At 40.3% G+C, this 14,763-nt stretch overlaps 1 protein-coding gene across 5 annotated transcripts in view; it reads right to left on the bottom strand.

Annotated features, from left to right (window-relative positions):
- Nucleotides 1–14,763, bottom strand: part of GLIS3 (GLIS family zinc finger 3) — a 177,975-nt gene that overhangs the window by 63,816 nt on the left and 99,396 nt on the right. For all 5 annotated transcript variants that reach the window (XM_081176272.1, XM_081176271.1, XM_081176275.1 and 2 more), the window contains one exon: nucleotides 38–199. In XM_081176272.1, coding sequence (XP_081032398.1) covers nucleotides 38–199 — 162 coding nt within the window. The remainder of the gene's footprint in view (nucleotides 1–37; nucleotides 200–14,763) is intronic.

Below are 14,763 nucleotides of genomic sequence, written 5' to 3'. Positions count from 1 at the left end.
AGCAGGAGAGCAATCTGAAATGCCGTTCTTCCCTTACCGTGTCCAGGTGAGTCCTCTGGTGCTTGGCTCGGTCGCTGGAATTACTGAATGCTTTTTGACAGCCTGGATGCTGGCAAAGGTAAGGCCTTTCTCCCGTGTGGCTCCTTAAGTGAATCTTGAGGTTTTCTAGTCTAGAAAAGGCCTTCTTGCAGCCTTCAAACTGTGGAGCAAAAGAACATTGCTAAGATTGACGAAAAGGGGAAGGGGGAAGGAACTCCCCCCCTTTTTTTGAGCAAATGCTTCTTGCACATTCAGGTTAATTGCCTGATTTTGAAACAAGGCTGCAGCCTGTGAGCGAGTGTGAGGGAGAGAATTAGTGTCATAGGGTTATGGCTGCCGTCTCCACTTTGGTTGTTCGCAGGCTCAATCCAAGTATCTGAACAGAGCCAATAAGTAGATAGCTCTGTGTGTTCAGGAAACCTGGGATTCAGCTATACAGCTGCAAATATAATGTTAAAGGGCATTTTAAGTGCATTATACAAATATGACACTAGATGGCACTGATGAGCTAATGGCAAATTCCACATATATTTCAAAACTTTTTTTAAAAAAAAATAATTCGCAGCATTTTTTATATATGCGTCTATTCAGCCATGGAAATGACAGAAGCCCTCCCTGTGTGCAAGCAACCTTCCGATAAATGTGTGGTGGTCTTACCCTAATACATGGGTAGGCAAACTAAGGCCCGGGAGCCGGAGCCGGCCCAATCGCCTTCTCAATCCGACCCACGGACAGTCCGGGAATCAGTGTGTTTTTACATGAGTAGAATGTGTCCTTTTACTTATCACAGAATTTTAGCTTAATGGTTGCCATCAATTTGATTTTAATTAATTTTTATAATGAAATGTTTTTAGAATGTTGCACTATTTTATTGTTGTAAGCCGCCCTGAGCCCAGCTTCGGCTGGGGAGGGCGGGATATAAATAAAATTATTATTATTATTATTATTATTATTATTATTATTATTATTATTATTATTTAAAATGCATCTCTGGGTTATTTGTGAGGCATAGGAATCTGTTCATTCCCACCCCCAATATAGTCTAGCCCCCCCCCACAAGGTCTGCTGGACAGTGGGCCGACCCCCAGCTGAAAAAGTTTGCTGACCCCTGCTCTAATGCATTCCCTAACACTTCAACGGATGAGTTGAAGACTTCTGCTTGCGCAATGGGGCTTTCTCCCTCTCCTCCGCCCAACAGCCCCCAAAATTGGCATGGGTGGGGGTTGGAGAGGGGTGGTTGCTCTGGCTGGCAAGCCCTGACGGAACAATCAATGGAGTGCAATGTTGAATTACTCCCTATACATTTCAGTCATGTGGCTTCACCCCCAAAGAATCCTGGCCACTGTAGGTTACATCCCACAGAGCTACGATTCCCAGCACCCTTAACAAACTACAGTTCCCAGGAATTTGGAGGGGAGGTCATGTGCTTTAAATGTGTTTTAAAGGTATGGTTTGTAAGCAGCCTGAAAATCTTTATTAGTCATGTACTGCTGAGTATAGTGGTACCTCGGGTTACATATGCTTCAGGTTACATACGCTTCAGGTTACAGACTCCGCTAACCCAGAAATAGTGCTTCAGGTTAAGAACTTTGCTTCAGGATGAGAACAGAAATCATGCTCCAGAGGCGCAGCAGCAGCAGGAGGCCCCATTAGCTAAAGTGGTGCTTCAGGTTAAGAACAGTTTCAGGTTAAGTACGGACTTCCGGAACGAATTAAGTATTTAACCCGAGGTACCACTGTAGTTAAGATTCCCCATGCCTGCTTTAAAGTCTCGTGCACATTGAATGTGTTATATTATTATTATTATTATTATTATTATTATTATTATTATTACTATTACTATCATCATCATCAACAACAGCAGCAACAACTGCAAATAGATTCTTATGGAATGACTGCAAATAGTGTTAGATTACCTTCAGAATTAGGCATTAAGTCCAACAGTGATAGACTGACATTTCTCAGAATGACATTTTTCTAAACGGGACAAAACAGGCATGGTTTTCTTTCCTAATAGGATTTTAGGCTTAGTTAGCTTATTCCCAAATTAGCTACAATTAGGTGCTGAAACATGAAACCAAGTTGATTTCAGTTATATTTTCAAATGGGAACGTTCATAACTTCTGAGTTATTAAAGCATAAGTATGAAAGAGGATGTAGCACCTTAACCACAATTAATCATTTTAATACTTGTCAAGCTTTTGCCATTTTAAGACCTTTCAACACTCATGGAAGTAAGTCTGAATCATCCAGACTTTCTGGAAGCATAAAAAATTCATAGATTTAATGAAATAATATAAAAACAACAGAATTCTGTAATGTTTTCCTGGTTACTGTATTTTATTCTGTACTGTAACATTTAAACCGATGCTGTAAACTAACTTATAAAGATAATTTCCTGGATTATGTTTTTTAAATTTTGTGTTTGTGCTAGTGTTCTTACTAATCAAATGGCGTTTGAATTTATTTACATGTAGATTCCCCCCTCTTTATAGAGGATATATATATACAGCACTAATTGAAATAAGAGGTTTTCAAACACTAAAGTTTATAGTGAAGGTTATGAACAAGGGAAATGTGAATTATTATATTAATTTCACTATGAATGAAGGAATTCATTATAGATGGCTGGCTTTCTCTCACTGAGAGGAAAACTATACATGATTATCCATTGTGAGGGGGTGAGATTCCTTGACTTTTGCACCTAGAGGCTTAAATCTGAAGCGGAAGATACCCAGGGATGGGACCCTGGAGGCTTCTTAACCAGTCAGCTGTTGCTATGTTGACATGCTTGGGGGTGGGGGGAGATAACACTTTTAGCTCCTGTGGGGGGGGGCAGATGGAGGCTATTTTTAGCAGAGAAACTGCTGGAGGCGAAGTTGTTCCTCAACATAGCTTTCGGATGTTACAAACTTATACCACAAGCCACTTGCACAATCAAGTTCACGCCCGGCTGCCATCGTGTGTTTTAATGTCCAAAAAGAATGTTTTGTAGGAAAGTTGTGTGAAGAGGTCATTGCAAGCAGCTTCTTCGCAATCTCTGAGTCCCTCTCTTATAATAATAATTCTAAAGTACCTCTATAACAGACACAGAAATTTTGTACACTCAGAGGCCCAAGACAACCCAATTACTGGAAAAGTCTGAACGCTGAGCTGTCCCCCCCCCCCCATTTATTTATTGTGAAAAACACATCAAGTATCCTTCATGAATAACAGAGCCCTTTTCTCCAGGAGAAATACCAAACCAAGCCATGTATTCAGTGGGTCGCAAAATGTGGCCATTGCCCCTTCCTACCCTTGACTAAGAGATTGACAGATGCACTTTGCATGTCCACAAAGTTTAGACCTGACAAAGTCAGTCACCACAGAGATGCACCTTTTTTTTATATTTATAAAAGCTGAAAACTTAGCACTGGAAAAAAGATCACTGGAACTTTAGACTGTACACCCCTTTCACATGTAACTTGCCTTTTGTTCCTTGGGCTCCAATCTTCTGTACACTTACACGGGAGTAAGCCCCAATGAACAATACAGGACTTACTTCTGAGAAAACATGGAATCGATTACAACACAACACAGATGCCATGAACATTTGATGGCCGTGCTGTATGCATGTACCTGTAAATGACGCACACAAACATACCTACTTTGTGGGAACTATTTCTAAGTAAAGATTCTTAGGATTGGGCTTCAGGTTTAGTACGCCTCCCCATTTCAGTCCTGGCTGACTTTTCTGTTGTTATTGTGAAGAAAGTAAATATTATGACAAGCTTCTTGGAAGAGAAATTACTTTTGAATGTGTCAGCTGGTAATAATTTGAAAACAATGTGGAATGAAAGCCATCGGAAGAAAAAAACGGAGAACCTGAGAATTAGTTTGCTGCAACTCTTTGTTGGAAAGCAGTTTGGAACTTTTCTGCTTTTCTCTCTTTTCTGCCTTCCTTTCCCAACTGCTCAAATACTTGTATGGTTTATTTTTCATTTCTGCCAATTTTATTGTACTGTAAGTGCCCTCTTTCTTCTTACAAGCATTCACATCTTAGTCAATGAGTGAATGGTTTGCTCCTGCTAGCTTAGGGAGGAGTGAAGTCTGCGGATTCCTGCTTCTCCTGCATACCCCAGGACCACCTCCATCCTGTTCCAGAGGGATGGGGGACGCTCTGGAGCCATGCAGGAGATGGCACTGGGGACAGAACTGGCAAAAGTCATCTTCCCCTGCTAACCTGACTCTAACCTCATATTATCATCCCAGAACTATCCCATTTGCACGTGTGTGTGTGTGTGTGTGTGTGTGTGTGTGTGTGCGCAGTGCTGTTTTTACGTACAGTGGTACCTCGGGTTACATACGCTTCAGGTTACATACGCTTCAGGTTACAGCCTCTGCTAAACCAGAAATAGTGCTTCAGATTAAGAACTTTGCTTCAGGATAAGAACAGCCCAATACAAACCACCCCCCTCTGAAGCTGCCATTAGTTGTGGAAGGAGAAACTTGCCAACTTTAAAATTTAATCCTCCTCCTTACATTCACTTAAGACTTCCTGCCAAATATAAATTTTATTTTCCTATGAGCAAACATTGTAATTTGCTGGATTTCTGTAGCCTATATGGAGTTTTAAGCAGATTTCCATATGTAACTCTATCCAAGCGTCCTGGTATGCCCCATCAAATGCAGTGGGACTTATTTCTGAGTTCACAGTGTACATCTTCTTTAAAAACAAAACGAGCATGGTTCACAACAAAGAACATGGAAAAAGCAGTGATTGCACCTTTTGATTTCTCAATAGCATAGAATTTATTTTAAAAATGCTAAAATACACTGAAGAACCTTCATAAACATAGGTCTCATGATCAGGGGGTATTATTTGCTTATGGGAAAAGAGAGCCCTTAAAATAAATGGCTGTGTTTTGATGTCTTCAAATTGTTCAGATAAACTAACACTGATTTTAATTACAGCTTGAAGAGTTCTCATTAAAATGGAGCATTGGATAGTGTAATTCTCTGAGTTATTTATGTGCATTAACATCAGATTTTGAATGATTGAGGTAGAACACCATAATGTGCACAGACAGAAGGGTCTGCTTTGAAATGAAATATACCCCTGGGATGAGTGCCATTCCTGCTCTCTTCCTAGGCATGTGTTATGTCCGTTATTTAAAAAATACAACAAAAATATGTTGTGCTTCGGTTATCAACATTTATAAATTGCAGCACCTACATGGTAATTCTTCCTGAGCAAGAATTTAGCACTGAGCAGGTGGCTCACTGCAGGATGCTATTATTTGATTAGCGTATATTAACATCTCACATCTACATGCTTTTATGTAATAAACCAGTCTGGAAAACATTCTGCATTTTCTATCAGATACACTCTCACCTTCATTCAATTACCCTTAGTTGAAAACAAATTAAATTAATATAGCCTAATATTTAAAACCTAACCAGCCTCCTCTTCTGGGCACAGCTATTTTTCATTCTCTCTCTTTTTTTGCCCAGGGTGAAATACAAAAACAGAATATTCAATTAGTGGTTCAAGAGAAAGATTGCCAAAAAGAACAGTTGGATTAAAAAGAAAAAGGCAAAAGGACTTGTATTTGAAGCGGTGGGAGTCCATCAGAGTAACAAACAGGCTGAGAATGTTTCTCTTTTTCTCTCCATATGCAAATTTTCTGCAACATTCAGTATGTACTTCCTAGCTCTGTAAACATTTTTCTATTCTTTGCTGCTTAGCTCCCTCTGCTTTTTTCAATTAGGCCCTATTTGTTTAGAAAAGGATTATGCTCTGTATCTTACAGAGAAATAATTTAAAACTAGAAATATACAAGAAATTCTTTTAGAATCCATGTTTGCATTCTGCTGGGAACTGTAAATAATAAGTGTGCAAGGGGGCAGGGGGTTCATCCTTCATTTTATATGCTCAGCCAAGTGCCACTTCTAACATTCATGACATATCAGGCAACAGCCACACACGTCACATGCTGCCTTTCCAGAAACCACCTTTTCTGTCTTCAGTAGCATATTCTCTGGCCATGCAAGGCAGGCCTTGTGGGTCAGGCCCACGGTGGGTACCTGCACCGCTGTCCTCCTGCCTGCTGCTTCCTCTGCAAAGACAGATGGGCTTGGGAATTCTTGCCTCACCAACATTAAAAGTAAAAAAAAATCTAAACAAACAAACAAACAAACAAACAAACTGAAAAGAATAAACAAAATGTGTGCTGTTTTAGCGGATATTTCATCTTGTAAGTCGTAAGACTGGACTTTCCATTTTTACTACGCTATATTTGTAGCTATCAGTGGCGGAGCGTGGGGGGTGCAGGGAGGGCCGGCCACACCGGGCACAACATCTGGGGGTTAGGGTTAGGGGGCGCAAATCCACGGGTTAGGGGGCGCAAATTACTTGCCTTGCCCCGGGTGCTGACAACCCATGCTACGCCACTGGTAGCTATAGAGAATTTATAAAGGTAAAGGGACCCCTGACCATTAAGTCCAGTCGTGGCCGACTCTGGGGTTGAGGCGCTCATCTCGCATTAATGGCCGAGGGAGCCAGCGTACAGCTTCCGGGTCATGTGGCCAGCATGACTAAGCCGCTTCTGGCGAACCAGAGCAGCACACGGAAACGCCGTTTACCTTCCTGCCGGAGCGGTACCTATTTATCTACTTGCACTTTGACGTGCTTTCGAACTGCTAGGTGGGCAGGAGAGAGAATTTATACCCACTGCCATTTTTCCACATAATTTACTATTCCTATTATACTGTGGCGTCAGTTTTAAAACCCCACTAAATTAGATTCTTAAAATAAAAAATACATGCATATGTATGCACAAATAGCTGACCATTTCCAAATTTGTAATAATTATCATAGTTCTAAATGCCTCTCATACAGCCAACTTCCTCATCACTGTCTGCTTAACTTTATACCATGAGCAGTGGTTGTAAGCTCTGATTGTTCCTCTTAAAGTCTAATGGCTTGAAATAAAGCCGGTTGATACATTTGTACACATAAAGAAGCTGGTGGCAGCCTCTTCCCCACCCCACCCCACCCTGCAGAATGGTAAAATTGGCCTGCCAAAGAGAATTTGGGTTTTTTAACACATTCCCCGCTAACCAGTTATTCTGCACATGCTATCAAGACTGCAGACTTTCCTTTCTTGAGGTCATTAAGCTTGTCAGAACTAATTTGTCACCCCAACGGCCGACCCTCATTGCCTCTGACAGCAGCACAAGTATCAAAACTTAACAGTGCCTTGCATCAGAAGGAGGCAAACGTCCGATCAGAGCCCCATTGCATGTTCTGATTGTCTGGTGCAAAAAGGCCTTCTGCTCTCCTAAGACAAGGGACAGGATCAGTTAAGTTACATGGGTCACAACAGTCATGTAGTAATCTTTTTTGGGGGTGTGTGGGGAGAACAATAAGCAAGTCTGGAGGATAAACAAGGGGGACTTGGAAGACTGAATTGAGCTGGAGTTTAGTTTCTGAGGATCAGGGTTATCTATTTCGTTTTTACACACAAGTGAAAAAACTTGGAAACAGCATTGATTTCAGAGTTGCATAGTTTGGAGCTCTTGAAAAAGAAATTATTAAAGGGTCACCAGAGGGCTATTTTTCTAGAAAAAGGGGTGCTGGAACTCACCCTGAAGGCCGCCCTTGTTGTCTTATAACGGCAATGGCACCCACCTGAGAGGTACCAGAACTCAGTTCCGGCAAGTTCTGGCTGAAAAAAAAGCCCTGACTAGAACAAAAGTTTAAAAAGAAGATGTCTGGTGATTTTAAATAAATTTCACTTGGGGATTAACAAAACAATATGTGAAATGCTGGAATGGCTGTGTTTTTAAATAGCAGCTCGGAAAGTCCAGTCAGGATTGGGGCTGTTGCACAGTGAGAAGGATATTTTTTGTTTTTAATGAAGAATGTGAAGAAATGCAGTAAACAGAATTAAGTGTTAAGAGGCAATGCTCAGGGTTGGCCTGCCAAAATGCATTCAAGGAAATTTGACGGGTTTATGGTTCATCTCTGATGCAATCCTTTTTAATAACATAATATTTTCTGAAGAAACAGCTGAAGGCAGCAAAACAGAAAAAGAAACCATAGGGAGTAGGGCAGGAAGAGGAAAGTGTGCTCTGTGAGATCCCAAAGACTCTGCTCAATCCTAATGATGTAATTCTGCCTTTAATCTCTGATGGCAAAAGAGCTCTGCTTCCCCCTCCTCCCTTCAATAATACAAGCTGCCAAGAATTTTGGCAAATGCCAGGTTAACAAAGCCCAATTTTTGAAGCCAGGAGCTAGATTGCAATTTTAAATCATTGCTTCCTCCGTGTCACACAAGAGCTCATTTAAAAATAGAATAGCAGAAATCAATTTAATTTTACAGCTTTTTCCAGTTAAAATATTAGTAATAGAGAATATAAAATTATAAAATACAATTTGCCAACCAACACAGATTCCATAATTATTATTTTTTTAAAGTAAAAGGATATTGTTCAAAACTGAGGTTGTTACACCCTACCTTGTATTTTGTTTAGATATTCTTTAAAAATGAACTGAAAAAGAGTGATGATTATAGCATCTTCCTCAACATGATGTAAAAAGGGAACTAGAGCTAAGATCCAGAAGTCTGTGAGTGAGAGAGAAGATTTCACTTGTGAAGTTCTGCACATGAATGCTCAAGCTCTTGCGCAAGCTGTGCGCAGAATTAGCTGTGCAAAAGAAGATTCTGCAGGCAGAAGAGACTCTCCAGATCCCAGCCCAAAACCTTTGGAAATCTGGAGTTATTTTATTCCCCACTCCCTTTATACTTGACTACAGCCAGATGGCCTGCTCTTATGTTAATCTCATTTATCATTGATTTCCAAATGGCCTGCATGATTCACTTATGTGTGGTAATGAAACTATAGTACATAATATGCCATTCAATTTACGTACATGTTAACATGTTAAATGTCAGACCGTGTTTACTCAGTAATTAATATATAGACTTAACATATGGTATCCAATAATAATAATAATAATAATAATAATAATAATAATAATAATAAGCTGGCTGTGTTAGTGACTCTCAAGAGGTTTATTATCCGAAGGCTGCAGACTGGGTTAATGGAAGTCCTTTGACTTACACCAGCTGCAGTGCCAATGGGAAAGGACTTGGGGCAGATGCTCAGGACCTCAATGCGCTGGAGGGCCCCAAACAAATCAGAACTGGCTTATGACATTTTGAAATTAATACACCGTGGGTTGGTTCACACACAAGGCAAGCCATGCTTTGTTTAGAAGAACGAAGGTTTGTTTACACAATCAAAGCCACCCCAGACAACGAACCAGAGCATAGCCTATCTTGCCTTGATCCTGGTTCGTTTCAGCACTCTGACCCAGATACTTGTCCTGCTACATTAAGTGAAACAAGCCAGGGTTACTCTGCTCGTCTTCAGGTCTGGTCCAGGCTTAGCCTTGTTGGGATACTGCCAGGGAGATAAAGTCCATCATGGCCCCAAGCCGGCTGCCGGACGATCCAACGATCTCCCGTAGTCACGCAGTATGAGCGATTAGCGACACGAGTTTCCTGAAAATACCTTGCCACATTCCAGGGCTCGTGCACACTCTTATCAGCAGATAATGCACAGCCAGAACTCGCACTCAGGAGAGCATTATTTACAAGCTTTTATTCAGCGTTGATCAGAACAAAGAAAGACATGACTGTCTGCATCAGTGTCTCAGACAGAGAGAGAAAACGAAAGCAATAGCAAACATAAACATCCTGTGAACAGGAAATACGCAGGCTGTGACACAAACATCCTGCTCCCTTTTAAGGTGGAACGGAAATATCCTAACAAGCCTAACACAGCCATGAACCTAACCATCACTATTTAAAGAAGTGGGGGAGCATAAGGCTATTAAGTTCAGAGTCTAAAATTATCTAACTGCACCACTGGATCTCAGTTAGTTTTGCCTGTTTGAGGATGTTTTTAATATTTGATGTTTTATTGTGTTTTTAATATTCTGTTGGGAGCTGCCCAGAATGTCTGGGGAAACCCAGCCAATAAGTTGTTGTTGTTGTTGTTGTTGTTGTTGTTGTTGTTGTTGTTGTTGTTATAACATAGCACACAGAGAGACATGATCAGATGGTATCTGAAAATGTTACATCACCAAAAGCTGCAAAATATGGGAAAGGGTAGGAATTTCTTCAGATGCTCCATTATGTTATTTGCCTTTTATTTGAGCTGCACTGAAAAAAACAAATCAGGAGTATTTCTGTATAAATGCCATGGCAAATATTCACTAACGGTGCATTTGAGGTATGTCAAAAGTAAATACGTGTTTTATTATGCTGTCACATTAACCCACATTTTGGCCAAGCTACGTGATATGGGGTGGTTGTCTCTCTTTTTCCAAATGGGTTTGGCTTTTTCTTGTTAGTTAGCGACTTTGAAACAGCACCTAGTAATTGCCTATGATCAATGCATGCAAGGGCCCCACTTTGTTCAACACAACCACTCGCATAACTTGTAAGCTTACAATGAAAAAATTCACACCAAAACAGGTCTGAAGGGGGGTGTCAAATTGAATAAAACTCAGAAGGTAAAGGGACCCCTGACCATTAGGTCTAGTCGCGGATGGCTCTAGGGTTGTGGCACTCATTTTGCTTTATTGGCCGAGGGAGCTAGCGTACAGCTTCCGGGTCATGTGGGCAGCAGGACTAAGCCGCTTCTGGCGAACCAGAGCAGCGCATGGAAACGCCGTTTACCTTCCCGCCGGAGGTACTACTTGCACTTTGACGTGCTTTCGAACTGCTAGGTGGGCAGGAGCAGGGACCAAGCAACGGGAGCTCTCCCCCGTCGTGGGGATTCGAACCACCGACCTTCTGATCGGCAAGTCCTGGGCTCTGTGGTTTAACCCTAAAACATTTGCGTAAATCAAGCCTCAATCAACAGAGGATGAAGCAGGTCTATTACTTGAAAAGAGCACATTTTCCAAACCAGCTATGTGTTTTTGCCACTATTCTTGTTTAAGAAGGCATGTGGAAAATAGTTTACAGTCAAAATCAGCCCCATAATTAAGATGTATCTGCAATGGAAATGATGCGTCTCTCTTGGGATCCTGACTGCCAGACGGCCAAGCCAAAATGTAAACATAATAAGCACTCATCCACGGTGCACAGAGTAGCATGACAGGGCTGTGGTTATCAGATTGGCATCTTTGAAATGCTCTATTTGGGCTATTTACACGTCAGCCTTTAATAAAAGTACTTTTGAAGACTGTCTCATATTTAACAAATTATTCTGCTACAACAATTAAACCTATCACACCCCAGATTTCTGAAATATCTTGCCGCATTCTTGATTCATGGAGGAGAGGAAGGAGTTTAGCCACCTCTGAGTATTTACCTTTCAGCACAGCTGATCCTCGGAGCTGTTGGAAGTTAGAATAATTAACAATAATGCACATTTCAGCTAATTCTGGTTTGATATTATTCCAAAGCTATATTAGAGAGATTTTTTTGATGAATTATGTCTGTGGTGTAACAGGAAACCATGGCTCCTGGTGTAACAGGAAACCATGGTTTCTTGCTTCTACTTCTTTAATTAAAGATTTTCTTGTTTTACAGAAGAATGTGTAATGTCTCTCGTATTTTTTCCATGTAACATTTTTACAAATCAGTTTCATTTGTTGAGACATTAGGAAGAAAAGGGGGGAGGGGGGAGATGGGTGGGGTCGGGTGGCGATGTTTCTATTTTGCTTAATGTATGTAGGGTTTGGTGTCAGTGTTACTTGTGCCTGTTCTCTGCTGTTCACTTGTGTTCCTTTGGTGGTGAGAGAGGTTGGGGTTGGCCTAGGGTGTGGTTGTTTGTTTGTGATTGGCTGTGGTGATCTTTGTTTTTGTGTGTGAGTGGGGTGGGTGGGTGTTTTGGATCATGTTAGCCATATTGATTTATATGCTGTTGATGGATTATTGACATTGTCTTGTTGGGCTGTGTACGTGATAAAGGGGAGCCATACGTAAAGGCGTCTTCTTCTGTTTGTCCCCGTGTCAGTTTTAGTTTCTTGGTTAATTTTTCTAGTAGGGCAGTTTTGCATACTATTTGGTACCATTGGTCCATGCTTACTCCTGACAGGTCTCTCCAGTGTCTGGTTATGGTGTTTCTGGCTGCTGAAAGTAGGTGGGTTATGAGTGCTTTGTGGTGTAAATGGGCATTGTTGTCTTGGAAGATGTTTAGTAGGGCCAATTCTGGGGTGATGTCTAAAACTTGCTTAGTTATTTTACATATTTCTCATATGGCTGTTGTCCAGAATAGTTGGATTTTGGGGCACTCCCACCACATGTGGAGGTATGTGCCTGTGGAGGTGCACCCTCTCCAGCATTTTGGTGAGGTTCCTGGGCATATTAGCGCTAGTTTTCTTGGTGTTAGGTACCACCTGTAGGAGAGTTTCAGAGTAAATGATTCCTCAGGCTAACCAACTTCCCATTCCTTGTCTTTTGTGCTTGTGACAAGGAGAATGGAAGCTTTCACTTCAGATTTAAAACAAACATAGTTCCTCATGATGTTCAAAGTTGGGGAATTCTGGCTTGTACTATGGTAAGTGTAAAGAAGCCAGGATCAAAATATGGCTTCAGATCCTGGTTTCCTCTGAAACTATAGTTTAAACAAAGCAGAGACACAATGGTTTCATTCAGATGCAGTGCTTTTTCACCCTATGAAAAACAACCATGAAGTGCCACACTTTTTAACAAAAAAAGGAGAGGTGACAGTACTGTGTACCCTTGATTACCCCCTGAAAAAAACACTGTTCAGATGTCATGATAAACCATGCTTTTTTGTTTTGTGAATGAACCATAGCACCTTACAATGGACTCACTCCTCTCTTACCCTCTTCTGATGCAAGGAATTTGAAAGCTTAAGGGTTATGTTCGAACCCAGACAATCTACAGTTATTTTGAACCATGTTTAATTAAAACAACAAAAATATCAAACCATAGTTTTTGAAGCTGGTTTATTCCAACTAACTTTAATTAAGATAACCACACATTAGGGTTCATATCCACCACTAAACTGTGGTTAACTGAAATAAAAAGCAAGAGTTTCCAATCTCTTCGTGGTTGAATTGCTAAGAAGATGGGATGAAGAGTATACAAAACTGTATACTGTTATGTCTAAACAAGGCCAATGCCAGCAAAATCATTGTTGAAATGAGACAGTAATTTATTCCCATTTTATATTGAGAATTAAGTCTTCCCTTGATTAACATAGAGCTATGTGAAATGCTTTGGTGTAGGCTGCTGAATTATCTAATTTTTACTTTTTATCAGCAATAACTGCCTCTACCATACAAGAAAATACTTCTCTGCTTGGAATTTTCTAGTTCTTGTTAATGTTCTTGAGGTATTTGGTGAAAAATGATATTCATGTTACTATAGATAGATTCTGCTACTCTCAAAAAGAAGTCAAGCGGCACTAGATACACCTTTGCGAAAAGCTATTTTCCCATAAATGGAAAGGCTAGAAAGTTCAGGTGGAATTTCAAATCAAATTGCTAAAGTTTAAAAGAATGATCTCAAAACGTTTTCATAAATACCTATGAAGTATGTAAAAGTGTTCATCAACAGAATGGAAGCTTAGACCCCTCGTATTTGCAATATTTCAAGTCTAAGTAAAGCTACCAAAATGTGAAAGGAGAAGAATGGAGTTTTACTGAGGCAATTTCACCTTCTAAAATGGGATTAAATTACTCACTACCATCGATTCAGTTCCATTATGTACTTTGAAGACTTGTGGTTCAAGAACTACAGGCAATGGGTTCTGTGAAATAGGCAAAGTCAGTGTGTACCCTAAAGAAGTAATAAAATATTTGAAAACACCTTTTAAAAAGGAAAGTTATAAAGTCAATACAAAGGATGCTAAACTGCCCAACTGTGCATGGGACTGAATTCAGATTATATGGCTGGAATAGAGGATAATTTTATTTCATGAAAGCTTATCCTATAATTTGAAAATCATTGGAGGACAACAATTTACAGTAAACTAGGGGAGGAACATAGTTTCTATATGATATAGTGATACATTGTTGAACAAGAGGAAATACTGATTCAAGCATTTCAGCTATTTATTTGGCAAAACTTCCTATGGGACAACAGTAGAGCAAAGAATCTTCCAGTGGTTCAAGTGGAAGAAACACTTTCAGTAGTAAATGGACTGGGCCATAGTGCATAGTATTACAAATGCAGAAAGTGATAATAATAATAATAATAATAATAATAATAATAATAATAATAATAATAATAATAATAATAATAAATTCACTACTGTGAGAAGCAACCTAGATGTAATGTAGCTGGAAGGGAGTATACAAAAGCAGTCCAATTATTTATTTATTCAGCTTGTACCATGGACCTTTCCTAATATAAGCTCAAGGCAGCTAACACCAGCAAAACAACAATAAATTCACAATAATCTCATGAAAACTGGCTGGAACCTGCTGTCAGCTCTTTGCTATATTTGCTATAACCATGATTATTTTAAAATTGTATCTATAAAATTTGCTGACTGCTCAACCAGTTACCGTATTTTTCGCTCTATAAGACGCTCCCGACCATAAGACGCACCTAGTTTTAGAGGAGGAGAACAAGAAGGGAAAAAAATTTCTCCCTCTCTGCGCAGCGCCTCTCCAGAAAAGCGAAGTCAGAACGGCAAGAGGGATCGCTGCGTAGTGAAAGCAGCGATCCCTCTTGCTCTCCTGGC

The sequence above is a fragment of the Podarcis bocagei genome (assembly GCF_964188305.1).
Source record: "Podarcis bocagei genome assembly, chromosome: 17".
NCBI lineage: Eukaryota > Metazoa > Chordata > Lepidosauria > Squamata > Lacertidae > Podarcis > Podarcis bocagei.
The sequence above is the reverse complement of the archived record's forward strand: the minus strand, read 5'-3'. Positions and strand labels throughout refer to the sequence as shown.